General features: G+C 34.1%; 1 protein-coding gene across 1 annotated transcript; it reads right to left on the reverse strand.

Annotated features, from left to right (window-relative positions):
* Positions 1-19,194: 19,194 nt before the first annotated feature.
* Positions 19,195-27,324, reverse strand: LOC145098546 (disease resistance protein RPV1-like). Its single transcript, XM_079036178.1, has 8 exons — positions 27,236-27,324; positions 25,588-26,296; positions 23,101-24,229; positions 22,700-23,023; positions 21,730-22,620; positions 21,010-21,649; positions 20,538-20,608; positions 19,195-19,503 (listed from the first exon to the last, which is right to left on the reverse strand). The coding sequence occupies exons 2-8, from the start codon at positions 26,160-26,162 to the stop codon at positions 19,456-19,458; spliced, it is 3,678 nt and encodes a 1,225-aa protein (XP_078892304.1). The 5' UTR covers positions 26,163-26,296; positions 27,236-27,324; the 3' UTR covers positions 19,195-19,455.

The raw sequence follows: 27,324 nt of genomic DNA on the forward strand, positions 1-27,324 counted from the left end.
GGGAGCCAAGGCCAAAAACACTTCATTTTTCCTTCCATTTTCCTTGCAAAAAACCGAACCAACACCCCAAGGTGAGATTCATACCCCTATTTTCTGTTTTTATGAGTTTTTGTGGGGGGGAATACAAGTGAAAGTGTAGATCTATATGTGTTTGTATGCCTTGTATGATTTCCATGCTTATATGTATGCTTATATGTGTTTTAATGTTGGATCTAGCTATGAAACCCCTCAAAACCGAGATATAACTTATGTTTTATGATTTTAGCTTCAAATGTGTTCCTACATAATAAGTGATACAAGAAAAATAGCTAAGTGGTTAACAACAATTTTCTTTAAGCTAAAAACACACATTTTGGGCCAAAAATGTGAAAATTTCAAAGTTAAGGGCCCAAATCGACATTTTACAGATTCTGATGGTTGGAATGTGCCAAAACAGTTTCCCTAAAACTATTTCTGGAATTCTATTCAATTAGAGGATTAAAAACATAAATTTTAAGCTTATTGGGCTAAAAATGAAAATTTCGGCCCAAGGAGGCCCATTATGCGAATTTTTCTGTTTTGAAGGGCCAAAACTGTGAAATTCTGTAAAACAGTGGACTATAAGTGTCCCAAACCCTTTTCAAAGGTTTAAAATGCTTTTTAAATTTAAAAAGGACCAAAGTTGCAAAAATTTTCCATTTTGGGCCAAAATTGTCAAAATTGCGAAAAGAAGGGCTAAAACCGAGAAAAACTGCATTTTCAGGGACCTAAACTGTTTTCTATGGAAAATATGCTGGAAAATATTAATTTCAATAATTTTTGGTGTTAAAATGTCAAGAAAAATAGTTTAAGGACCAAACCGGGAAATATTGAAATAAAAGGGTTGAAAATGTAAATTTTACAAATAATGAGGGGCTGAAAACAGAAATATTTCAAGGCTGATTCAATATGTACAACTTGGTCAAATAATGACACCTCAACTATCAACGAAATACAACTCATTACAATACCAAAAGTCGTTGTTAAACGAATTGGCTCGGTCTCGAGCCAATGAAAACCTACAACTACTAACTCTTCGATACATACAAATAACGACTGGTAATACATATACATACGAGTGTGCACAGACGTCTACGCACCATCTTCGGGCCCCAAAAGTGTAAAATCTTGTTTGTTGGGCCTAGCTAGCCCAATGACCTGATCTTAAGGCCCGAAGACATTTTTTTTCTACGAAGTGTTGAGTTTCACCGACTTGGCACAACGTAGGGTGACTTTCAATGGCTTGTACCACTGGTCCCCAAGGGTCCATGGTATTGCTAGAAAAGTCTACACATTTTACGAGGCGGGTCGGGGACCCCTCGCACGCATATTTTCCCCAACCGGTTAATGGAGTTACCGGGGTCTTCGTGACCTCTTTCTCTTCGGATGTGGGACTACACTTAGTCCGGGCGATTGGATAACGTGATTAGTACGGACGACGCCTTCGGGTTCGTTAGTATAACTATAAACTGGGCGTTTGTGTAATGCGGGTTTGTAGTAAATAATCAATGCTCGAGAACCTTCCAACGTCGCTTGGGACCGATACTGCTATTTTCATAATGTTTTCAACGCAACTTAATGGATTCCAAAAGAGCTAGGGGAACATCGGGTTTCCCTAGGGTTTTTATCACATACAGATTTGAAACGCATACATCTTAAATGAACATTTTTTTAAGTATAGAAACAAACAAGCATACCTATGGATCTTCACAAACATTTTCGAAAGCTTTTCTTTTCAGAAAATATCGGATTTTCTGGTGGTTTTTCAAACAATATAAACATTCGATTTCAAACACTACTTATGAACTCACCAACATTTCATATGTTGACGTTTTTCAAAATACTTGTATTCTCAGGGAACCAGTGAATCAAGGGAAACCATACTCAGTGACGGTTGCAGTTTATTTTTGAATGAACCGAACAACATTAATTTTTGGAAATGTAATGTCTTAAACAATGTAGGACATGTAAACACTACTGGTTGTACTATGTTGATGAATGGTGACGAATGTTGTTTTGTTTCATATATATTCAATGTTATGGTATTCAATTGAGTCACGACAGCCCCCGGACGTTTCCGCCGTCTGGTTCGGGGGTGTGACATAAGGGATTGGTACGTTCTTTAAACATCTATAGAGACGACATATCACTCTCATAAATAACAAAAATTGAAAATAACATATTTTTTTAATCGTTTTAACGGAAATAAAGCCTTTTGGGGTAAATATAGGGACAACTTGTCATCCCCATAGCTTTCTATGCCCAAAAAATATTTTTTTTTAATCTATTTAGTTGGAAATTTTAAAACATATATATTTTTAATCTATTTAGTTGGAAAATTTAAAACGATGTCGATTGTTTGTGGGTATAGGGACGATAGATCGACCCCATAAGGTTATGATCTTAGGATCCCTTTCCGTTTGGTCGTCTCCGGTCTCGGATCTTCTCTGTCAATTAGCTTGTCTCAGGATTCATCCTCCCCTTTCACCATTGATGTTTAACCTAACCATTTAACACCAGTTGATTAAAGCCTCCATCTCCATTTATCGTTCGTTCAAGGCTCTTAGAACTCAAGCAAATCTCTATTTCAGGTTCGATCAAGCTCATGCGCATCTCCATTTTTCTATTTTTTTGTTCCTTCTTCTCCATCCCTAACTTGTGATTTTTCTATGCTTGCACAATTGCTCTCTCAAGAGGCGATTTGCTCACATTGATTAGAAAATTTCCATTACAATTTCATGTTCCCCACCATAGCTTTCTGCGATTAAAATGTATTTTGTTTTCAACAAAATCTATAATCTACTACCCTTGCTACTCTGATAATTTGCTTTCAGTTGAAACACGTGTACTTGTTGCCTAGTGTCACATGTTACAGTATCGATTTCCATTATGTTTTCCACTAGATCAGGCAGACTCTACTGAGTTAATTGCTAATCATGAAGCCAATCTACTCTTCTTGCTAGCCTCCCCCTTACTATCCAGATATTTGACATTGTTTTGTATGTTAAGATCGAATAGAATCTTTATGATAATAAGAACAATCCTCCTTTAAGAAGTGAATACACTCAACCTAGCACACTTGCATACTCCATAGATGCCCCCTTCTTAGAATTCAGAAAAAACAACAACCAGCTAAACCTTTGCAAATAGGAGGGCCTCCATGTAAATCAATTCCATTTCCACCAACGGAATAAGCATCTACTACAGTCGCCAATTTAGATTCAGGGTTGATGCTGTGGTTGAGGCAACTAAACCTCCAATTCTACTCCACAATTTCCGTTCTTTCTTTTCTACTGAGTTTCCAATTTTTTCCCTTCTTTACCCATTGACATATGAAACAACTTTTCGATGCCCACTAAAAATATGCAAGGGTTAGTTTATTTTTCTCAAGTCATTAATGTATGTGAAGATCTGCAGAACCCACCTAAAAGCCACATAAAAAGCATTCCCATTAAGTGAAGGTAGACATGTATAAAATTGAAATCAACTTACAGTTACATCTTTAGTCCTTGTACTATAGCAATATTTTCATATTTGGTCCAAAGAGGATTATTTTTTCCTTTTTCAGGGATAATTTAGTTGAAGCAGGGTGGTTGAAACACGGACCAAAGGAAAATAAGAAAGGTTCCTTTTTGGACTAGATCTAAAAATATCGTTATAGTCCTGGGACCAAAATGAAAAAAAAAAAAAAAAAAGATTCGTTGTTGAACCAGATCCAAAATATCACTATAGGACATGGACAAAAATGTACTTTACTTGATAATCTAATGAATGGTTGAAATTTGAAACAACTGAGAAGAAATTACTGCGACATGAAAGTTATTTATCTATTCATGTCAATGTTATATAATTTACATCAAATTTTTTGTATTTCAAGCAATTTATCAGTTCTTTGTTCATAATACCACCAGATCTTCAATATTCTCTTTTGTAGAGCACAAAGGATTTTATCACAAGTTTGGTTGAAATATGAAAGAATCGATATTTTGTCACATGTGTTTGTTGACAGAAATGGAATGGAATTTAGTTCCATTCCTTTGTATATTTTTGTTATTAAATGAATATAAATGATAAATGGCAAAACTACTCATTTTTGTAGAACACAAAATGGAATTCAGGTTTTAAATATTATAAAAATGATAATTACCCTTTGAAAAAACATGTATTCTGTTGGACACGACTTTTTATATGGGCAAAAAATACTTTTATTAAGACACTTAAGAAGAACTTTACACTTTGTGATACTACTACACACTTTTGCTTTCTTTGAGGCTTTCTTGGATGCTTGGATGTTGGGATTAGTTTGAAGCAAATGAGCTCCACACCTATTTATAGGTGTTTGCACCTCCATATAGGAAGGTTCTAGATCTACATACACTCATGACTATTCTAGAACTTTCCATCGTATTCTATACCTATTACAAACTTCTATATGTTTCTAAAATGTTCTATAATGTTCTAGATTAGTCTATGATGTTTTGGTGTCTTCCATAGTGTTCTAGAATGTTCCATAACCTTCTAGGGTCTTCTATGTCATTCTAGAGTATTCTAGACTCTTCCGGCATCTTCTAGACTCCTCCATAGTATTCCATAATGTTCTAGAATATTTCAGATAATTCTAGAACATGCTAACTTCTTCTAGACAATAACATTGATTCTATTGGGCTAATGATCACCTTCAACATATTCTTAACAAGGAGATGCTTCGATTAGAATTCCTTGGGACTTAGAATGAAATGTTGGAATCAAAAAGGATTTTGTGAATTCCAGTTGAATTCAATTCCATAGTCTTTTACAACCAAACAATGGAATGGAATTCCAAATCCCATGGAATCCAACAAACCAAACACCAAAAAGATTTAATTGAGTTATTTTTGTTTGTTTATGTTTTTGTAGATTCTTGGAACATGGTTGATTGCTAGGACAGAGTTTACAGATAACAAGTCATCAGAATGGGGTAAGATTCCAATCATTAAACCTAAAGAAAAATCCAAATTTAAAGATATATAGAAACTAAATTACGAAGAGTAAAGATTCATTTGGTCTCTGATTATCTTTCCTCAAAGATTCATTTACATCATTTTCAATCTCTGATAAATATACTCTTTGTTGCATTCCATTCAGACTCCTGTTCTGTCCATTTTGATTAGAGAAAACGAGACTCGATTAAAAACAATAGTGCTAAATATGACAATATATGTTATATTGTTGCTACGAAACTTGATATTGTCTACTCACAAATTGATCATGAAAGTTCATTGATTGAAAAAACTTAATTCCAAAAGTTGAAAATTCAAGAACATACAGAAATATAGAGGAGTAAAATAAAGAAATCTATTAGATATTGCCTGTTATTAGCATGGATTCTGAACTTTGATTGCTTTTAAAACTGTTATAAATGGCAGCTCTAACAAAATTTTCAAGTTTCCTTAGTCTAATATTTCTATAAATTAGATTCAATTTGTTATTAGCATTGGATATTGAACTCAAGTTACAATTCTTTTTTATTGGCACAATTAGATTGAATTAGATTGAATTTGTTAAGTCGTCTTGTACTGGATTTTTTTTAACATGTTCACAAAATCTCGTTAATTTGCCAATCTACTACTGTTAATCTAAAATGGATTGCGTATTTTTTATTTAAGAATATTATATTTGCCTTGTCATATTAGATAAATGAAATATTATATTTATTTTAATAAAATGCTATCATTCTATATGAAGCACCGACAGTTGGCCTAACAACTAAAAGTAATCAACCCTTGTTTTGTAAGGTTCATTTTGATTACTATTTTTTATTTATCAAGTAGTATTTTGTTTTATAAGGTCCATTAATTATGTTTTATTTAAGTAGCATTTTGTTTTATTCATTATAATTACATTTTTCCCTTTTAAAAGTAGACAGGTTAAATAAAACGCATTAAATAGAAAAAAATAAAAAGAACACAAACAAATGTAACCATGTTGTTTCATTTTAAGACTATGAGGAAAGTGGAGAGTATGGATTTGTTCAAGGGCTTTTTGGGTAAATTTAATCATTTTAATCAAAATATTTTATAATGAATGCGTTTTAACCTCTTGAATTTTTATTTTTTTCAATATTTTCTAAACTGAGCATGTGATGTGTTTCACAACCACATAAATGAGGTAAATCCATAGACCTTTATAGATTATAATGTAAAGTTGTATCTTAGATACTAATTATTAATTTGTTGTAGAATTTGGAGTAAGAAATCATGGAGCTCGAGTAGTAACATTTACTGATCAAAGTTAACTTTTTAGAAAATTCAAGCTTAAAGAGGTAAGAGTTCTTTATTTCAATCATGCCATTTTAGGTCATGTATAGTAATTTCCTTTTGGAGGTAAATCCATTTCTGCAATCTACATAATCACAAGGTGTAATGTCATCATGTTAATAACTTTCATGCAATAACCTTAACATGTAATGATTCAATAGGGAACAATAATTAAAGTATGATGATATAGTAATCAAATCAATGAAAGTAAAATGCTATTTCGTGCTATAATTGGTAGTTTGATCAAAGTATGATATGCAACTTAACATGAATTAAGCACACAAAGTATATTGAATCACATCAGATATAAACAACTAAAGATGAACCATTTCAACATTCATAAATGATCTTTTGAATTATTAAATATAAACTCAAGTTACTAATTGTTGCTTATAATATTTGTTTAATTTATTTTTATTATTTATTTCAATCAAAGAAATGTCGGAAAATGTTGCACGGGGCCATGGTGGAGATGGTGGGAATGAACCTCCCCGACGTCCACAAAAGATCCCAACATCTTGTGAGTCATGTAAGTAACTTCTTATGATAAAATATGTCTTCATGTTGAATATATTTTTAACATACTAACTTTTCAATTACATGTGTCAATGTAGCAAAGCCAAAGAAAACTCGTATGAATGGATGACACATAAATTTGAATCGAATGTTTGATGATAACAAAGGGCCACTACCACTTGAGATTTTACGGGAAAACAATTTAAGTTTTGTGGAGACAATTACCAAGTTTACATACTGTGTGTCTCAAATAGTGTTCCAAAATTTGTCCCTTTTCACTATCCAAGTTGGAAAGATGTCCCTGCAAAATTCAAAAACAAAGTTTATCTCGAAGTGCATGTAAGTATACAATATAATGTTTTATTTTTATTTAAATCTTATAATTTTTAGATGTGTAATAATCCTTTCTTTTGTAGAACTATTTTGATGTTGAAGCTTTCTGAGACGCACCTTTCTGGAATCAAATGATTCAAGGAATCGATAGTGATTTTGCATCGTGTTACAGGCGTCGGAAAGGGAAGTTGAAGGAACATTTTGATAAAGTGGGAGGCTATAAGGATGTAGACATCATAAAGAGAAATCCCCCACAGGCACAGTCTGAAAAAGAGTGGGGAAAAGTTATCGACAAGCTTTACACAAATGAAAAATGGAAGGGAAAGTCTGTACAAAATAGTGAGAACAGAGGAAAACAACTTTATCCAAGTTTACATGCGAGTAAACCCTATTCTCAAAAACGGTTTAAGGAGGTAAGTTTTTTTTCGTATTATTTAAGGATTTATTAACAGCTATATGAAATCTTAAAAATAGTTTTTCTTTCTTACTCTATATAAAGAAAAGCAACAGGAAAGGTGAATTATATTGAGGGTTGGAAGAAGAGTCACTATAAAGAAAGTCGTGGATGGTGCAACATGCGAGCACAACAAGATTGGGTAACTAAAAAGTTTCTATATTATTATGGTATGAAAAGTGGATTACCTATATTGCTTATATTTCTATTTAAAGCAAATTAAATATATTGATAGTAGATTGCTATTATAGGTATGTTGAAATTTTAGACTTATTGTTCTTATTAATTATAGTGGGACAGGTTGGTTGTCTTCTTTATAGTCGTTATGCTTCCGATTTTTAGTTAAAAAAAACTAATGTATGTTTATTGTTTTTTTTTGTTGTAGTTTAAAATTGAAAATGAGTATAAGAAAATGTTGGACAAGCTTGGTGGTGATGAATCAAAAGTCAAACAGCTAGAATGCTTGGCTCGTGTACTTGGAGAAAGGAGAAGTCATACACGGGGTGTTGGTCGAAAAGTGAAAAATGTAGCACCTTATAATATCTCGGCTCCTTCAAAAAATAATGTAGACCTTAATGCATTTGCTCTTTAGTTGACTCAACAATTGAGTCAATAGTTTAATCAACAAATGCAACAAATGTCCATGTCTCAAAATCCAAACACCCAACCTCCACCTCCGGTTCAGTTCAATATTAATCTCTCACATGTACAACTTTTGAACAGACAAGTGATATATAATGATGATGGTCAAAGTGTTGATGATCAAAGTAATGATTGACAAACTTCTAGTGGATCCGATTAAATTAGGTAGTATGTGTAATTCTATGAAACTTTTATACATTTCAAATGAATGTTATGGTAAATGTTTTAAGACTTTAAATGTTTTGTGATTGTTTTATATTTTAATGTTTTGAGATTGTATTGTATTTTAGTGTTTTGCATTTAAATTTACCGATTTAGCTATTTTGTAAATTTACTACTATTTTAACAATTTGGAAAATTATAGAGATTAAAAGGAGCTATATGGGCATAGCTATAGAGACGATACGTTTGTTTTTATAAGGGTATCTATAGAGACGACATGTCTCTACAAATGCATCAACCATGACGTAATGTCGGTGCTATATGGTGACGCCTGCCCACTATGTGTCCATCTATGGAGACGACTTATTGTGTCTATCGCTGCATCTATGGAGATGACATGTTGTCGCCATAGGTGTATGTATGGAGGCTCCTAGACACATTGTCTCTGTAGATGTACTTGTGGAGACGACAAGTTGCGATTATAGATTAATCTATAGGGACGACCTGTCGTTTCTATAATTATACTTGTGGAGACGAGAAGTTGCTTTTATAGATTAATCTATAGAGACGACTTGTCGTCTCTATAGCTTTATCAAAGGAGGCCAGCAACTTATAGCGACGAGTCAGTATAGGACAACATATCGTCACCAAAGGCTACCAATCGCGACGAGTTTATTAGCGACGACAACACAGATCTATTACGACGAGACTATGGAGACGAGAGCTATAGGGGTGACATATCGCCCCAGACACATATAGGGACGACTTTTGGAACCTATAGAGACGACGATTGTCGTCGCTATAGGTCTCGTTTGTTGTAGTGTGTGTCGTTGTGGGTCAGGTGAATAACACGCAACTCTATATACTCATCGTTTCATGCTCCTTGTAACACCACAATGGCCGAAAACTAAGCCTTAGAAATCAACTTGACATTCTCCGGTGGCGCTTATAGGTCTGGATATGTGGAAAATCAGCTCGATATTAAAAAAAACATCCTCAACTTTTGGGGCAATTGTGATTAGAAAGGAAAAAAGATCGTTTGCTATTTGTATGTTTGCTTGAGAAACTGAATACCACAATCCAAATTGATTGTTGAGTGCAAATTCAAATCGTTTCGAGGTCTTTGGTTTGGTCTATGGATACTTTTTGTATCATGGATTTTGGTTGGTTTTTGTGTGAGTATTCATACGTGTGGTGTCGCCACCCGTGGGTCCCACAACCAACATGGGAAAGTAAATCACAAAGTCCCTGAAGCAAGGAATGTAATGTGGAGGATTATGACCTTGAGATAACTTATGGATTATGACCTTCTTAACTGCTAGGATAAACATGCGGAGGTGTCCTATATAAATGTATACACAAGAACTATTGTCTTCTTTTACAAACACCCATCATGTCTTTTTAGATTATGTATTTTTCTCATGGTTCTTTCTGTTGGATCAGTGTCTAAGTCCATAACTATTTTGGTATGTACTTGACCCGATGGTGCATGGTCCTTTTGGGTTGCCTTCACCAAAGCAACTTGATTGGAGAAATAAATAAAGAGAGAGAGGATAATATGATTTATTAATATGTTATAAGAATAATATATTAAAGGAGAAATCATATTTGTTTAATTAATATTGGTCAATAATTAATTAAGAATTAGTTTTGTGATCAAATGTAATTAATTAAACTAGAGGGGCTGATTTGTAATTATGTGATAGTTACAAAATAAGGTAAGGATTATCTTATTTATATGGTGGACGAATTTAAGGTTGAAAAGCCTTAGAATTCGAGTATGATAAGGATTCAAGGATTATCTTATTGGTTGCTTAATGGATAATCAACTAGATAAGGATAATGACTGAAACCCTATCTCTACACCTATATAAACATCCCTAGGGCCATGAATTCGTGTATCCCTTCCCAAGAGGTCCTAGATACGAATTCTAATCTCTCACCTCTCTCTTTATACCTTCTCCACTTGCTTATGGTGTTTGTAAGCCATTAGAGGAGTGACACTTGTGACTCTAAGCCTTCCAAAGTCAATTCAAGGAGGAATTAGGATTGTTATTGCTATATAACAATCAAGGTATGATCTTAAACCTAATTACATATTAGTATGATTACATGTATGCTAGAATTAGGGTTTATAGTCTTGGATTCAAAGCATGTACAATAGAGAAACCTAGATCCAAGCATTAGGGTTTGTATGAGCACATAGGATGTCTTATGACTAAAACCCATCAGTGGTATCAGAGCATAGCTTGGTTTCAATTGTATTGATGCATTGTATAACTAAAAAATTCGATTTTTTGGATTGTGGAGGCTGGACTCGCCGAGTCCATGGCTGAACTCGCCGAGTCCATGCCTGACTCGACGAGTCAACTCGTCAGATAATGTTTATCTCGGGATTTCTTGTTGTTTTTGCATATGGATAGTTACCTTATCATGTTAGATCAATATAAATCCGATTTTATGATATATATGACTATATTGTTGATCTAATTAAAGATATTTATCAATTAACTAGATAATTGTTTCCTTATAAGATAATTGATTAATTATTTTGAGTAAATTGATAAATTGATTTGCAAGAAATCATTAAACAAATCAAATATGGATAATTATGTAACTAAATGTTAGTTTAGATTATTTGTTATTTGATCCTTGTTATGAAAGGTTTCATATTTTCCCCTTTAGGTTTTATAGTTTAAATTTGAACCCAAAAGTTTTGAAGTTTTGAAATTTAAATAGTTAAAACCCTAATGTTTTGAAATGTTTCAAAACTTGCCATCAAGTTTTGGAATTTAAAAGTTGATTAAAAGTTTAATTAAGAATGTTAAATTCTAAAACCCTAGTAATGTTTTGAAAAGTTCAAATCACACCCTTATGGTTTTATTAATTAATTAAGGAGTATAATTAAAAGAGATTTAATAAATCCATAAAGGTTTAGGTTAACCATTTAATTGAATTAAAAGTGTAATTGTTAAAGTTAACCATATAGTATTTTAAAAGTATAAAATACACCCTATACTATATATAAGATTAAAAGTCTAACATTATATATATGTATGAGTAAAAGTCAGTCTTACCGTTAGTAGGCCTCATTCACGAAGCTGGTCTATAAGGGGTGTTTAAGGAAATTGCCTATAAAATGGTGATTGAATGGGTATCCACTCTTACCCACCGCACTCTTGACTAGTGGAGGGTCGTTAGCCGAACGGGTAGGATATGACGAAACCTTCCATTATAAGTATAATGAAATACAAAGTAACTAAATGTTTTTCATATTCCCAATCTTAGTTACTTAGGCAAAAGTGAATTGATGCAATTCCATGAAATTACACTTTGTGCCCTTGCGAAGACGTTAGTGGAGCGTGTGTGGTTTACCGGCACACTAAATGGTTCTAAGCAAAAGTAGCACAGGGTGACTCAATGTTTGTCATCGTTCGGTGGAGCGTGTGTGGTTTACCGGCACATCGAATAGGTGATTGTAACATGTGAGGGCACCATGTAGTTTCATGGTTATTCACACCCACTTTGTGATCCTCGGCATCCCAGTCACAAACTAGAGGGGCATATCGAGATTTAAACATGCCATTGAAATGTTCAATGAATCTCAAAGGATCTAGGAGTTTTCATAGATTTAAAACTTAAATTTCTTTTTCGTTTTTATGGTGGAAACTAGTGAATCGTCATTCACTTACCTTCAAATGTTCTGCAATTTGGGTTACGGCATCCCTCTCCCGAGTTGTAGGATATTGTGTTGGGTCCATGCCTTGGAATTTCATTTGGGTGATTTACCAAGGACTCAATCAACTAACTTGAATTCGTTTTCTCCCAATGTCAAAGTTCGACAACTATGGTCTTCTCAAATCCCGTGGAACAAGCATTCCACATGAAGATGATATTCCACGATTCGATCGAGGAACAAGAAATCATGCTTCACTTCCTCCTCTTCCTCCAATTATTCTCCCTAACCCACAAGATTGTAAAATTGAAAGGTTCAATATCACTCAAGCCCTTTTGGCAAGTAAACATAAAGAGGGAAAGTCGGTGTGTGCACACGTCTTAGGGATGAAGTCACACATTGATAGATTAAGAATGATGGGATCCGTTGTCGGTGAAGCGATGGCTGTTGATTGGATTCTTCAGTCACTTCCTAACTCGTATAGTGAGTTCGTAAGAGAGTACTATATGATGAGCTACGACGTGACCCTTATAGATCTCACCTATATGCTTATTGCTGCTAAATCAGCAATGGTTTGGTGCAATAAAAAAGCAAAGTTGATTGGTGAATCTGCCTTCAAGACCTCTATGGATATAGACAATGGCAATGAAAGACATGCAATGATCGAAAAGTTTGATCATAAGAAAAGGCGATGTCTGAAGTACTTCCATGTGTTGTTCCAAAAGAGTCAATTTGCTTTTATTTCCAAGAGAAGGGGCATTGGAGACGAAGTTGCCCTATTTACCTAAGAGATCTAAGAGATGGGAGAGTCAAAAGTATGACTACGCTTTAGGTAAGAATCCACTATCTAACTCCATTAAGTTCCTATTCATTGATTCTTAATACATGATGTGATAAGATTGCATTTGAATGTTTTGAAGGATCGGTGAAAAGATAGGAAGCTTGATAAGAGAGCAAGATGAATCTAATCACAAGTGATGGATCTCGATCGCATGGACTTGAAGATTGGATTTTGAGCTTAGATAGTTATGATAGAGTTGTTAGAAATTTTCGTTTACATAGTTTTCAATAGATTTTGCATTGTAAGGACAAATGTTTTTCCGCTGCTTTTATAAATAAAATAAATTTTGTTTGACTTATTTATTTATTTGTTTACTTCCTTGCAATGAAATCGTTATGTGAAAATTGATGTTTGCATATTTCTACAACGAATGGATATGATTCTTAGTTATGTTATTTATGAAAGTGTCATGTGAAGGACTAGGAGATCGAGTACACAAAGTTGTGTGTTGATCAAGTTCACCATAAGAGTAACAAAGATATTCGTCATGATTTACTAAAGGCTTAGTAAATATGATTACACTTACAAGATTAAGTGTAATTTTGAATTGATTAAAGGGTTTAGATCAATAGAAAAACGAATAAGAAGAATCAAGTAGGCAGAAAGATAAGAGTTTCTCCATTCTAAGAAGAAGGGAGAGTAGCTTTTATGCTTTATGACAGGTCTTAATGATTAAGAACCATATCTCAGTTGATCCTCTAAGTGAGTCTTGGTACAATTGTATGTCCAAGAAGAGGAATCAAAGATTGATGAAATGGTCAAATCAAGAAGACAATCATACTTCGTTCCAAAACAAGTCTTAAAGTCTAGATTGTGACATTGAGTGAAAAGTATTAAAGGCTTATAACATTCATCAAATGTGGAAAGTTGTGATGTCTTGGATAAGACAAAAGACCAACTAGGACCAATTGTGATTTGTTTTGATATAAGCTACACTAACTCTTGAATATTTGTTTATCAAAAAATGTTTTGATAAGAGAATCGTATATGTCAAGGAGTCAGTGGGAGTCTTAATAGTCTTGAAAAGGTTCAAGAACAAATCAAATAAGCCTTATCGATCATCACTAGCACACGAGTTGAGGTTTACAACCTATCGTGAAGACATTATTTTGTTTCTGTGCCAATCCAATCGAGTTAATTATGCATGTGAGTCCTATGAGTTCTCATTTGAATGCATAAAAGGCAAGGACCTTGATCAATGGAAAGTACATTGATAGGAAAAGGTGAGCTACTTAACTACTTGGAAGACGTGGTGGGCAGCTGTGCTACCATAAGGCAAGAAATCAAGATTAAGAAAGTTCGATCCATATGAGTTTGAATTTGTCGTAAACTTTGGTTTTTAACAAATTCACATGGATAGGAACACATACACCGTTTAAATCTAAGTGTCATAAGATTTCCTCCTTCATGAAAATGATTGTGAGAAAATGCTTTCACTAAGAAAGATTTTAAAAGATAGTGATTGTAAAATTGCATTCTCGAATTCGATCATGGTTACGGCATCCCTTTCCATAATTTGAATTGTGAGGTTTGGCAATTAGTCTTAATTGTTAAGACACGCATATGAACTATCTAAGGCAAAAGTGTATAAGTTCAAGAAGCCTTGATAAAAGATTATCAAAGCACTAAGTATTAGAAACATGAACTTAAGAAATTCAATAAGTATTATTTTTCTGAAAGTTAAGATGTTTATGAATACATGTCGAAGCTAGTGGGAGCATAAGTGTTATGTTTTATAATAATCATCATGATAGTGGGAGCATAAATGTTATGATTGTATGATTATTAAGGCACGTATTGCATAGTTGGCAATATTAATTATAGAAAACAAGAGTCATACTTTGCAAAGTTATAAGAGTTGAAAAGTTGTTTTGTTATAATTAAGGGAGAGAATATTATGCTTCATTTCAAATCTAAAGGATTAGGTTGTGGAATGTTAATAGATTTAGTCAAGGGTACATAGTGTGTTCTTAAAATTTCGATTATGATTACGGCATTCCTCTTCACAATTCGAATTTTGAGAACATAGCAAATAAAACATTATGCATCATGTCCGATACGCTTCGAGTATAGGATCGATTGCAAATGATTTAATGTTTTACCATTCCAAAATTTTCCAAATGTCTAGCGCATTTAGAGGGAAAAGGGACTAGAATCAGTTTTGACTAAAATAATTAAACAACTATCAAAGGACAATCCAAAGTTCGACGAGGATTGGTCGCTTGTGAGTAGTTGGAAGTATAGTATTGGAAATTATGGAAATGTTTCCATATTGGATGGACAATATCGACATCATTACGAATAGATAAGATTCTATTAATAAATGAGTTGTCATATGGAAAATATGGAAGTGTGTCCATATTAGGAAGTAAATATTGAAAATCTATGTCTAGATTAGAAACCTTTATGCAAAAGGATGTTCAAAGGAATGTACTTTGAGTGAGAGACATCATATCTAAGGAATTGTCTTGTAACAATCTACGTTAGAGGACTTTGTAATATCATTGGCAATAGTCTTTGTGACTTTGGTGCAGTGACATTACGAAAGGATCGTTGCATAAAGTGTTAGAATCTAGCATATTCTATAAGTAGCGAGAATTTGATATTCTTACACTTAATAAAATGGATTTGGAGTTGTAAAATGAGAAGGATTGGAAACGTGTTCAATTTGTCTATTTCACAAAAGTAAGAACCATAGGTAAACATTGTGTGCATGCAAGGAGCATGGGACAAGTGTAATAATTCAAGTAAGAAGTTGATTACCCGAAACGACAAATAATGAGTAATCGATATGGTGATAAATAAAACGTGTTTTGTTTATACTCAAAGGTTTGAGGCCATATGGGATTAGTATTATTCTTGTGTTTCACTTTGCATGTTTTGACTTCCAGAATAACTGAGTTTATTAAGAATAATCGAATTATTCAAACGGGCCACAGTCGTTCATATGTTGGAAGTAGATATGAATGAAGACTGTCGTGAATTGGTGTGTGGATTGTCTAAAAGAGTATTAGACATAAGCAAATGTTTGCTGCAACGTTCATGAGTGCTTATGAATATGATTTGAGCATTGGATTAAACCCACGCTCACTTGGATCACTATCTCGAGTGATTAGTGAGACGATAACATCTTATATTCTTCAAACCGAGATGTGTGAGTTGTATCTTGCGAATCGGTTGCACATTGATAATATGTAAACGCACCAGTAACTTGGTGTTATAAAACATATTGTTGTGTGTAATTCGGTAAGTGAGTGCAAGCGAGCATTGTATCAAAGTTTATCCATTCCTTTTATCCAAAGTAGGATAAAAGCGATATCTTTGGGCCCCTCGATGGTTTAGTGATGACATACGTAAATGCTCGGCCGGGCTAGGGCTAATTTGATTTGTTCAATTAGTTTGTCGTCATAAATCGGAAATCGAGATAAAGTACAAAGAGAATGATTAGAAATCATATCTCATACGATATCTAGAATGGAGGAATATATGATCCCTTATCTAAGGACACGCGTATCTGATATGATCAGAGTTGACAGCGGCTTTGGAAAGCTACAATTGCAGATCAGGATCTGAAGTCATACGCAGAATAGTTGTTAGACTTATCCAAGTGGGAGACTGTTGGATTAGTGTCTAAGTCCATAACTATTTTGGTATGTACTTGACCCGATGGTGCATGGTCCTTTTGGGTTGCCTTCACCAAAGCAACTTGATTGGAGAAATGAATAAAGAGAGAGAGGATAATATGATTTATTAATATGTTATAAGAATAATATATTAAAGGAGAAATCATATTTGTTTAATTAATATTGGTCAATAATTAATTAAGAATTAGTTTTGTGATCAAATGTAATTAATTAAACTAGAGGGGCTGATTTGTAATTATGTGATAGTTACAAAATAAGGTAAGGATTATCTTATTTATATGGTGGACGAATTTAAGGTTGAAAAGCCTTAGAATTCGAGTATGATAAGGATTCAAGGATTATCTTATTGGTTGCTTAATGGATAATCAACTAGATAAGGATAATGACTGAAACCCTATCTCTACACCTATATAAACATCCCTAGGGCCATGAATTCGTGTATCCCTTCCCAAGAGGTCCTAGATACGAATTCTAATCTCTCACCTCTCTCTTTATACCTTCTCCACTTGCTTATGGTGTTTGTAAGCCATTAGAGGAGTGACACTTGTGACTCTAAGCCTTCCAAAGTCAATTCAAGGAGGAATTAGGGTTGTTATTGCTATATAACAATCAAGGTATGATCTTAAACCTAATTACATATTAGTATGATTACATGTATGCTAGAATTAGGGTTTATAGTCTTGGATTCAAAGCATGTACAATAGAGAAACCTAGATCCAAGCATTAGGGTTTGTATGAGCACATAGGATGTCTTATGACTAAAACCCATCACTTTCATTATATGTGTAAAAAACTCCCAGCTGATTATATATCCAACCTTTTAGAAACTTCAAATGGCTATTTGTTGATTGTTATGAGTTTGAGATTGTTAATGGTCTGTGTCATATATGCTAAACCACTTCACAATACTCCCTTGAGAAATTGGAGTAGTCGTCATACGCTTCCGGTTGTATTGCCTCGGGTCATGTTTGTTAGAAAGTTTTTAGGGCTATTTATTTGTTTATTGTGGAATTATACTTTCAGTTTCTTCCAATTGCAACATTGTACTTTGAAAATTTTCTTCAGTTATAAAGTTTTGTCATCCAAATACAAAGCCATTTTCAATGTTGTTATATTGTTGATATTTTTAAAGCATATCATCCTAATAAGAAAAGAAAAACTGAAAGTACAATGTTATAATAAGGCAGATTTTTCAAAGTACAATGCCTAATACCTTGATAAGAAAAAAATTGAATTACAATGTTGTACTAAACAGAAGAAAAAAATGCAGAAATGGTTCCTGTCCACAGAAATCACAAATTTAGTCCATAGCTTTTTTCTTGATGCGAATGGTCCTTGTGGTTTCAATTTCTTGTATCTTTGATCCTTGACTCATATAAAATTACATTTATACCCTTCTTAATTTTATTCACCTGTTTCTTTAACTAACTTTAGATTAAAAAAAAAAAGCAAATAAACCCCCACCCTACCCTCCCTCCCCTCATCTTCATCCCTGTTCTTCTTGGTCACTATTTTTTCTCACTCGAATGTTATCTTCGTCTGTTTTTTCACCATTACGAATATTTAACGAGTCTTTATGAGAAGATTTTGGTTTTTTTGGGCTATTGGATTCTTGTTACATAACTTTCATCTGTAAAATGTTACAAGGTGGATTACTTAACAGTGTCAAAGCATAATAATTTTGTATATAAGACTAGAAATATATATATATATATATATATATATATATATATATATATATATATATATATATATATATATATATATATATATATATATGTCTAACCTTTAAGTGGGACAGGTCGTTTCTCCATTAGAACTTTTTCCTGGAATAACCCCAAGAGCATCATGTCTCTAACAAATCATGGTGTGGACTCTAAGCTTCTAAGCAACAAACAGGATTTTGGTGAAAGTCATGTGGTTTACAAAGGTCAAGAAAGGAAGTCAAAAAGTTGGATGCTAGGTACATGCTCACTTGTTTCCATGGTCTGAGGTTGTAGTTACATTGAGTGTTGATAAAGGTTATCTGTAGGCCCATGTGGACATGAGCATACACTTAATGTGGCACTTTGTCCATTGGTTAATATTACATGTCTACATCAATAGATGAAAATCATAAAGGGAGAAGAGAATCAGAACTAGTGTAGCAGGTTTGTTGTCTTAGGAAAAAGAAAGGTTGAATGTCATGTCAAATGTTTAGATAAGGATATTATATTTTGTTTTACAATGAATTTTTTACAAAAACCGACTACATGAGAGGACATCGATCAAAAAGCAAGTCATGGGTTTGTTCAGTTAAGGTGATGCTGTAAAGGCATATCCCACAAAGTAACATAAAAAATGACAACCTCTGCAATAATTTTACTTCCAGAAAAGACAACTCATGAAGATTATCTATATCTTTGTTGATTTTGGTTCTCAAGAATGAACAATTAAAAATCTATTCTTAAAATAACCAATGAAAAAGATAGAGATTCCAATAAGGTCTGTATGAACAAGTAGCAGCAAAACATTGAACCGTGAGAATCATAGCAACACAGCAAACACATTTTAGTCTTTTCTTTCAATCACAATCAACAAAATAACAAACATATAAAGTAATAAAAACAACATTATGACTTTACACGTGTATTAATCAACTAAAAAAAACCATTTATATTGTTTTCCTCTGTTTTTGGCAATCAAATATACAGCTATCAAAAACAAAAACCGAAAAGATAAATCGTTACCAGAGGTGACAAAAAGCAAAGCATCTTAATTATTGTGGAAAAGATTAGGATATAACTCATTGAGTTACAGTAGTATTAGGTTACCCATCTGACTAAATGCATCTATTTTGAATTCAGAGAGCCATATACTGCAGCCTCTCTTTCTCAAGTATTTTCATGATAAGGACGAGACCCTGAAGATTCCCCCTTACCCTACGAATAAAAGGAAATGTAAGGATATCTTTAAAGAAACATAAGTATATAGAGATCTGATACAAAATGTTATGAAAACATATAGATGGCAATACAATACATCAATATTTCTTTAAGTTTGTTTGTACATATATGTGACTCAGCTAAATAAATGTGGGACATGTTAAAGAATAAAATCAAAAGGATCAGAACATGTCCATAAAAATACAAGACTACAATAAAACAATTTTTAATGCATCAGCTGCGGAGTCATGTAACAGAAACCCTTGCTTGTTAGCAAGTTGAAAAGGCATCAAGTGAAAAAAGATAAATATTAAATTTATGTCTATTCTTGGAGGTCAAATGTAAACAGTGAGAATTGTAATCTAAACATCTAAAGATCTTAGGAATACATGATGTTCATGGAGAAGTAGCATAACACTAAAAGCTTATTGGTTAAAGTCCAATTCAATGTGGTGGACCATTGGACCATTGCCGTTGTTTAGAGGGAATTTAATGACCTTTGGTAGTCAAATAGTAGTTCAAAGGTTATATAAAGTTTATTGGAGGAAATACAAACTATGAAGCGAACCCCTGTGCATTTGCTGTATATTAACTAGAAATAAGGGCTGAAGAAAGTCGGGTTCCAAAAGATGTGATGAAATTTTGGATTTTCTTACAAAGAAGTTATCATCTATTTGACAATAAATGCTTAAGATATCATGTATTTGACATAAAAACAAACATAAATAAATAAAACCAAAAGACCTTGATAACAACTAAAAACCATGAATTTAGAGCCCTAAATGGATGAAATAAGGATCCATAATTCCTGACTCTAAGATTAAATAGGTAGAGAAAAATAGACAGATTCCCATCATATCGGCCCAACCACATTTTGATATTGCCATTTCCAAGCATTGATTGCAAGATTATGACTCCTTTTATCTTGTTACATCCTAAACCAATCAAAGATATGATATATATAACATACTTGGATCTGTATGCCCTTTATTCATGTAATGAGAGAAAGGTTTGGGTATCAAAAAGTATACCTCACATGCACGACCAAGTATGTTAGCCTTCCCTGGGGATAAAGCTCTGAACCAATATTCTTCCTTTTGTGCTGAAAACAGATAAACAGTTGTGTTAATTATTATTCGCAAACATCAACTTGGACAAAGTAGTTTGTATTGGGTCCTGATATATTTATGTGATCCAACATATCAAGACTTAATAATAAGTTATCATAGACCCATTCAGACAGATCACTACTTGGGTCGATTCATTTAAAATCACATCTACCTTGACAGTCAGGGCCGTGTGCAACGAATTTACGTTATATTTTACAAGAAGAAAAAAATTGTCGTGGAAATTTGATTTGTTATATTTTACATGAACAAACTCTTATAGTAGAGGTCAATAAAATGAATGATAAATGGGTGGGTGGATTACATTTATTTATCAACTAAAAATAAATGGGTCATTATCCATCTTTCTAAAGAAGTTGGATCATGGGTCATCTACCTTGATAGTCGGGGCTGTCTGGAACAAATTTACGATGATGTGAAGACACTGTAACAGCATCAGAAAAAAACCGTTCGTGGTCTAAGATGTATTGTCCTGTTGTTGTTTGAAAAGGAGAGAGATCTCCACCAATTATGTGATTCCATGACTTGTAATAACCCAACACATCTTCTTCATCCTTCTTCTCTCCATCTTCATACACAAGACTCACCCCACACTCCTTTACAACTTCTCCTATTAAAGGTATATGCCACTGCGGTGTAACAGTGATAGTAATGTGGTCACCGGCCTCCATCTCATTCTTCCCAAACATCCAATGACTTAATATCACCCAAAAATCCAGAGTTGCATTAAATATGTCATGGTAGCGTTCGTATATCCACGTACGGTTTTTTGTAATATTAGTAATTGTCATCATTGGGGTAAAAGGGAAAAGATCATCATCTGATAAATACAACTCCTCATCAATAAGGTTTAATGTGTGCAGAGAGCAGAAATTGAGCCCTGTAAGGAGGTTGTTTGGAGATGATGATGGGATGGTAAATGATATTACTGGCCCTACACTTCTATGCATAAACCAACTCGGCATCTCCTCAGCCTCATACAACATGCTGAATATTCCAAATTCATAAAACATCATCTGCCAAATACAAACCACCATAATAATTAACATTATATGTCTTCACATAAACACAGACAGTTAAGTTAACTAGACAAAACCTGGATTTCAGATTCTGAAGAATCAATTCCCACGTGCCTTTTGTTGAGGAAGTCTAAATTAGTCCAGCCCAAGCTACATAACACCTTTTCATCAACAGTCATCATTTCTTGGATTTCGAAATCATTCAACCCAAGTGAAGAAGATGTCCGGTCTAACCAGCCTAACGGGGCTATTGATAACTGGAGTGGTGACATTTCTGGAACAAATACAAATTTGTCTGGATGATAATCATTAGCAACATTAACAAACAACTTTTTTAATGTACGTGGAGGATACTCGACAAACTTCAAATTTTTACACTCCCCCATACTAAGTATCTCAAGCCTAGGAAGGGTTCTCACACAACTAGGCATGGAATTGAAAGGATTGCCATCTAAATATAATTCCTTTAACATGGATAGGCAACTAAAGTCCATGGGAAAGGATTCATTGGACAACTTGTTCTTTGTGAGTGACAATGTTACTAAAGACCTCGGTAAAGACATTGCAGAGGACTTCAAATCACATGGTATAGAACCCACAAATACTCTGTTTATGCCAATGTTGGTAACCGTGCACATTTCCAGTGAATCCATATCCATATTCTTGATTTCAGATTCAACAAGATTACAACCATCTAGCAACATTGTTTTAACTTTCTCTAACATGTCTATATTTCTTGGAAGTTTTTCAAGCTTCTTGCAGTAACTCAGATCGATGAGGATAAGCTCAACACATTGCCCAATTGATTCACAAACATCAACCAAACCAATGCAATTTCTAAGTATTAACCTCTCAAGTGCAGGGAGTTGGTCAAAGTCACCAACACTATGAAGTTGTTCGCAGAAACTTAAATTAAGAATCTTCAGTGAAGCAAACAATCTTTTCTCTTTAAAGCACGAGCCATCCAACTACAAAATGGAAATAAGTTAGTATCGTATTGAATTTCATCAACTCACATGCATGACTAATAAATGAAGATAACTTTACCTTTTGCCTTTTCTCAAGTCGTTGTGGATTGCTATAACAACCGGAAAATGATTCAATATTGCTATATGACATGTCAAGGGCAACCAGATTCTGCATAGGTAAATCTAAAGGTATAGACTTTAAACGAAACCCATTCATACACAACCATTTTATTTCTTCTGGAAAGTTATCATAAGACCCATTCATGTACACATAATTGAGTTGTAGTAGCATCAAATTATCCATGTTACTTAATGCATCTGTTTTCAGCTCATACGATGCTCCCAACTTCTCTCTCTCAAGCATGCGCATGTCAAGGGCAAGGCCCAGAAGATTTCCCTTACCCTAAGAAGAAACAGAATGCAAATAAACAAAACAGGCAATACAAAGTATTTTGGACTAAAAGCATAATGGCTTCTTACCTTTTTTCGTTTCAAGACTCTGAATGACTCCTTATGACACCATAATCGACTCCGCTTCCATGGCTTATCAGGTGATTCTTGATCTACTTCGAATCTTCCCATCTCTTGAACCAACTGATGCATCTTCAATTCATTATTCCGTCCAATACTAAGAAGACATTTATCAATGAGATTCGTAATTCCGGATCCGGTGTTTATATAACATGCCTCCAATATTGTTTCGCTAAGATCTCTATCTATTCCAACAAAAAAACAAGCAATATGCTTAAACAATTCCTTATCGTTTTTGGAAGGCAAAGAGTCGAAGCTCATTCTCAAGACATTATTTATACGATCATTTGTTTCTTTCTTTAGCCCTTTCATGCACCCTTCCCAATAAGCCACACCTCGATTATGAAGAAACTTGCCCAAAACTTCAAGAGCCAATGGATGTCCTTGACAATACTCCAAAAGCTTACATGACACCTCTTCATAACCTTCCTTGGGATGGTTGCACATGAATGCATGGGAACACAAAAGTTGGCGTGATTCAGTCTGAGATAAGCCTTTAAGGAAGTGCTCTACATGTTTGGCTTTACTGTTTGTGTTGAATAGTGCACATCTCTCCGTCAACCATCTGTCCTTTGTTGTTATTATAACCTTGCTTCCAGGATGAAAACCTTTGCTTCCAAGTAATGCATCCAACTGATCAATACTATTGATATCATCAAGAACAAGAAACACCTTTTTACGAGCTACTGCATTCTCTATCATTGATGTGTATTTTGAAACATCATAAACTTGAATTGAACTTGTTTTTGAAATGTCACCACACAGTTGCTTTTGTATATCAAGCAGCCCACTATACTTTCCATCACATCTCCTAGTGATATCTTCAATATAGCTGTTTTTGCGGAATTCATGAGAATATAGCCCATAGACATGTTTGGCTAAAGATGTCTTCCCGATCCCGCCTATACCTGTAATAGTGAGTATGTCTACCGTATGTGACGATCCATCTTTCAACCATGAAGTAATGAAGTTAATGGAATAGTCCATCCCAATAAATAGAGGTTGAGCACTTTTTAAGGGTACATGTAATCTACGGTAGATGTCCTTCACAATTTCTTCAATAAACTCTGTCTCAAACCTGAAACTTGTTTTAATAAGAATTACAAAATACAATCCACAAATCTAACAAACCAGATTTGGAGATTTAATTTATCCAAAGATTCAAATCAAAATTATATCATAGTTATTAATTTTAAGAAGTTCTTCACATCAAAACCACATTGCTTTTGCACTTAACCATATAAGTATCTAACGTGTAAGGTCATATAACTATCTTTCTATAAAACCATCAAACCTAACTATCAATGTGGTGGGTCTCAAAAAGTGCTAGTTATGGTCAAGGTTTAAAAGAACGGAATCGCGCCTCGAGGCGTTTTCCCTTCGCCTCACGAGGCGTAAGCCTCGAGGCGGAGCGAGGCGTAAGCCCGAGGCGGAATTAAAAAGTAAATATAAAAACTATATATCTTATAAAAAATAAAATACTAGACATATAATTGAAACTACAATAATATATAATTGAATCTCCTAGGATCTGAAATTCTTTGGCTTCCTATGCACCTGATTGTCTTTGGTCGTCATTCTCCTCACCAAGACCAATAAAGTTCTTTGGTGCTTCTATTTCAATATCCTCTACACGAAGTGTAGAATACGCAGAATAGAGTACTAGAAGGAATTGTAGAAAACATGGAATAGGAATATAAGATAATAGGAATGTCACTTGAATCCATTAAAGCACCAGGCGAAGCATCAAAGCATAAGACTGGAATTTCAGTCGGCAATCAATTTCCCGTCAATCTCCAATTCAACATTCAAAAATCAAAATTGACGATTCCAATTGCAAATTGAAGCAATTTCGTTTGGTAAAAACACGTTCCAGTATTCAATTTGGCCATGGGATGGGATCGTCAAAATTAGACTAAAAATTCGAAGGCGTGCGCTTCTGAAAATCGTTCTGCCTCAACCGATTCCTATACGCTTCACTATTACGAGGCGTAAGTATCAAATCCTACCAAAGAGGCGGCGCCTCTAGTTCGATCAGCAGCCGCTTCGCCTCAAGGCGCGCCTTAAGGCGTGCGTTTCTCACGTTTTTTAAAACGATGGTTATGGTATTGTATATTTAATACTTAATAGTAGACCCATAGCAAACGGTTCAAATTGGTTTGGTTTTTAACAGAAGCATATAAAAAAAATGAAATGGTTTATCTAAATGGACTAACCTATGATAAATTACTAAATGCATAACAAGTGTGAAAAAACTATCCGCATGGTTCCTGTATCTAACTTTGTGCATCTTTTTTATCCTAATAAATCAAATATGACTATTTAATGATATTAAAGAAACTTATTAAAATTCATGGGAGAAGATGATATCAACATTTCATGCGTTCATTAAACATATTTTAAGGCGTATGAAGAAATGGGTAAGAAAGTGGTTACCTTCCATTTACGTCATTTCCTTTTAAATTAGCAACTTCTACAAGCGCCTTATTCCATCGATCAATCTTTTGAGCCCATTGACTTCTTTTATTTTCATCATTCTCATCATCCATTTTCTGTTTATGCTTAGACATTGCATCTCCAAAGCTACTTTGTTGCTTCCTGACATGGGTGGGCTCCACATGATAAAATATGGGGAAGACAATGTGGTTGGATGTCATATGCTGCTCAAGGATTAGCACCAATTCATCCAGGCACCATGTTGAAGAAGCGTAATTTTTAGACAACACAATAATTGAAGCCCGAGATGCCTTAATTGCATTCTCCAGTTCTGGTTTCAGATGATCCCCTGTTTCAATCTCTTCATCATCCAAGAAGGTATTGATATTGGCATCAATGAGGGTCTTATGAAGGTGATCAGTGAAACTATGACGAGTGTCGACCCCTCTAAAACTTAAAAATACATCATATCTATAACCATCAGCTGATGAACTTTTACCACAAGTTGATGAACTATGGCCATGAGTTGATGAAGAAGATGAAGATCCTTCTGGAAGTTCAAATAGAACAACCATTATGAGTTATGTGTTGATGACCCTTCACCCTTCTCGGTGCTTTCAAACTCCTCCACGCGTTATCAGCTACAAAAGTTGGTCTCACCGGTTTTCTTCACTTGTGCTTTAATGTCACGATCCCGTACAAAATGCCTCTATGTAATAGCAAATTGTTAATTATAATATGCAACTTAAATCTCATCAAACAATTCAAATGTAAACTGCTAATTGCCTCGTGGCAGTAGCAATTATATGACAAGTTCAGGTGCAAGAAAATATCTAGCCAATTTGTTCATTTGTTACACAACATCTCTATTTTGTTTTGGTAAACCCACATAAAAATTCCTAGTATTGTCTAAATAAAATCCATTTGAAGTTCAGTTAATGAAGCAAAATACAGAAATGTAAAAGTCACCAAGTATAATGAGTGTTCAGATAAACCGAGTTTTCCCTTTTGGAAATTTATGAGCTGCTTACTGCTGGAACCTAAATCATACACAGACTACCCACAATTCAACAATTTTGAGTGAAGTATGTACAAAAGGAGCAGCTTAGGGTGCAACTACAAGCATGGCAATCAAGGAATGATTGTGTGACAAAGATGATTTAAGTAACAAATGACATAAGCTTTGCTGAACAATGTCGTAGGTCTTAAATCTATAAAGAAATCCCCTATCATTTTTGTACCCTGAAGCATAAACCTAACCCAACTTACTTTCAAATGAACAGAGCATTACTTATTTGGTTTTTAGTGTTTAGCTTACATTTAAGGAGCAGATAACATCATTCAAAAAAAGAGTCAAATGTAAAAATGGTGTTTATGAACTCAAAATATAAAGAGATTAAAGGAAGCAATTTTCGAGAATTGAAGAATTTCCCGATCGGCACAAAGTTTTGTTCATCATTCTGGACTTCCACAAAAACATGCTGGAATGTGTACTACCCTAACCGATATGGAAAACTAAACAAAAGTAGCTGAAAGAAACAAAAATTTAATGAAAAAAACAAATGATTATGATGTGATCTGTGATTAATAAGTGAAACTGTCTAACAACAAGTAAAACGAACTTGTAAGGATTGGTCTTCACATTTACCTGAAGCGGTGATGACAGAGTAAAAATCAACGGAGACAAAGCCGAGAAAGATGAGCAGTATGTCACCAGGGAGAAACGGTGGGTCAACG

This window comes from Lactuca serriola, chromosome 1 (genome assembly GCF_051521515.1).
Source record: "Lactuca serriola cultivar US96UC23 chromosome 1, Lser_US96UC23_V15, whole genome shotgun sequence".
Taxonomy (NCBI): Eukaryota; Viridiplantae; Streptophyta; class Magnoliopsida; order Asterales; family Asteraceae; genus Lactuca; species Lactuca serriola.

Bases quoted from the DNA above. Each gene is read 5' to 3' on its own strand.
- LOC145098546 (XM_079036178.1), bottom strand. From the start codon at position 26,162: ATGGTTGTTCTATTTGAACTTCCAGAAGGATCTTCATCTTCTTCATCA. The intron at 24,230-25,587 runs GTAACCACTTTC...AACAAGTTTCAG, and splicing joins GGAAATGACGTAAATGGAAG to GTTTGAGACAGAGTTTATTG. The intron at 23,024-23,100 runs GTAAGAAGCCAT...GTTTCTTCTTAG, and splicing joins GAGTCTTGAAACGAAAAAAG to GGTAAGGGAAATCTTCTGGG.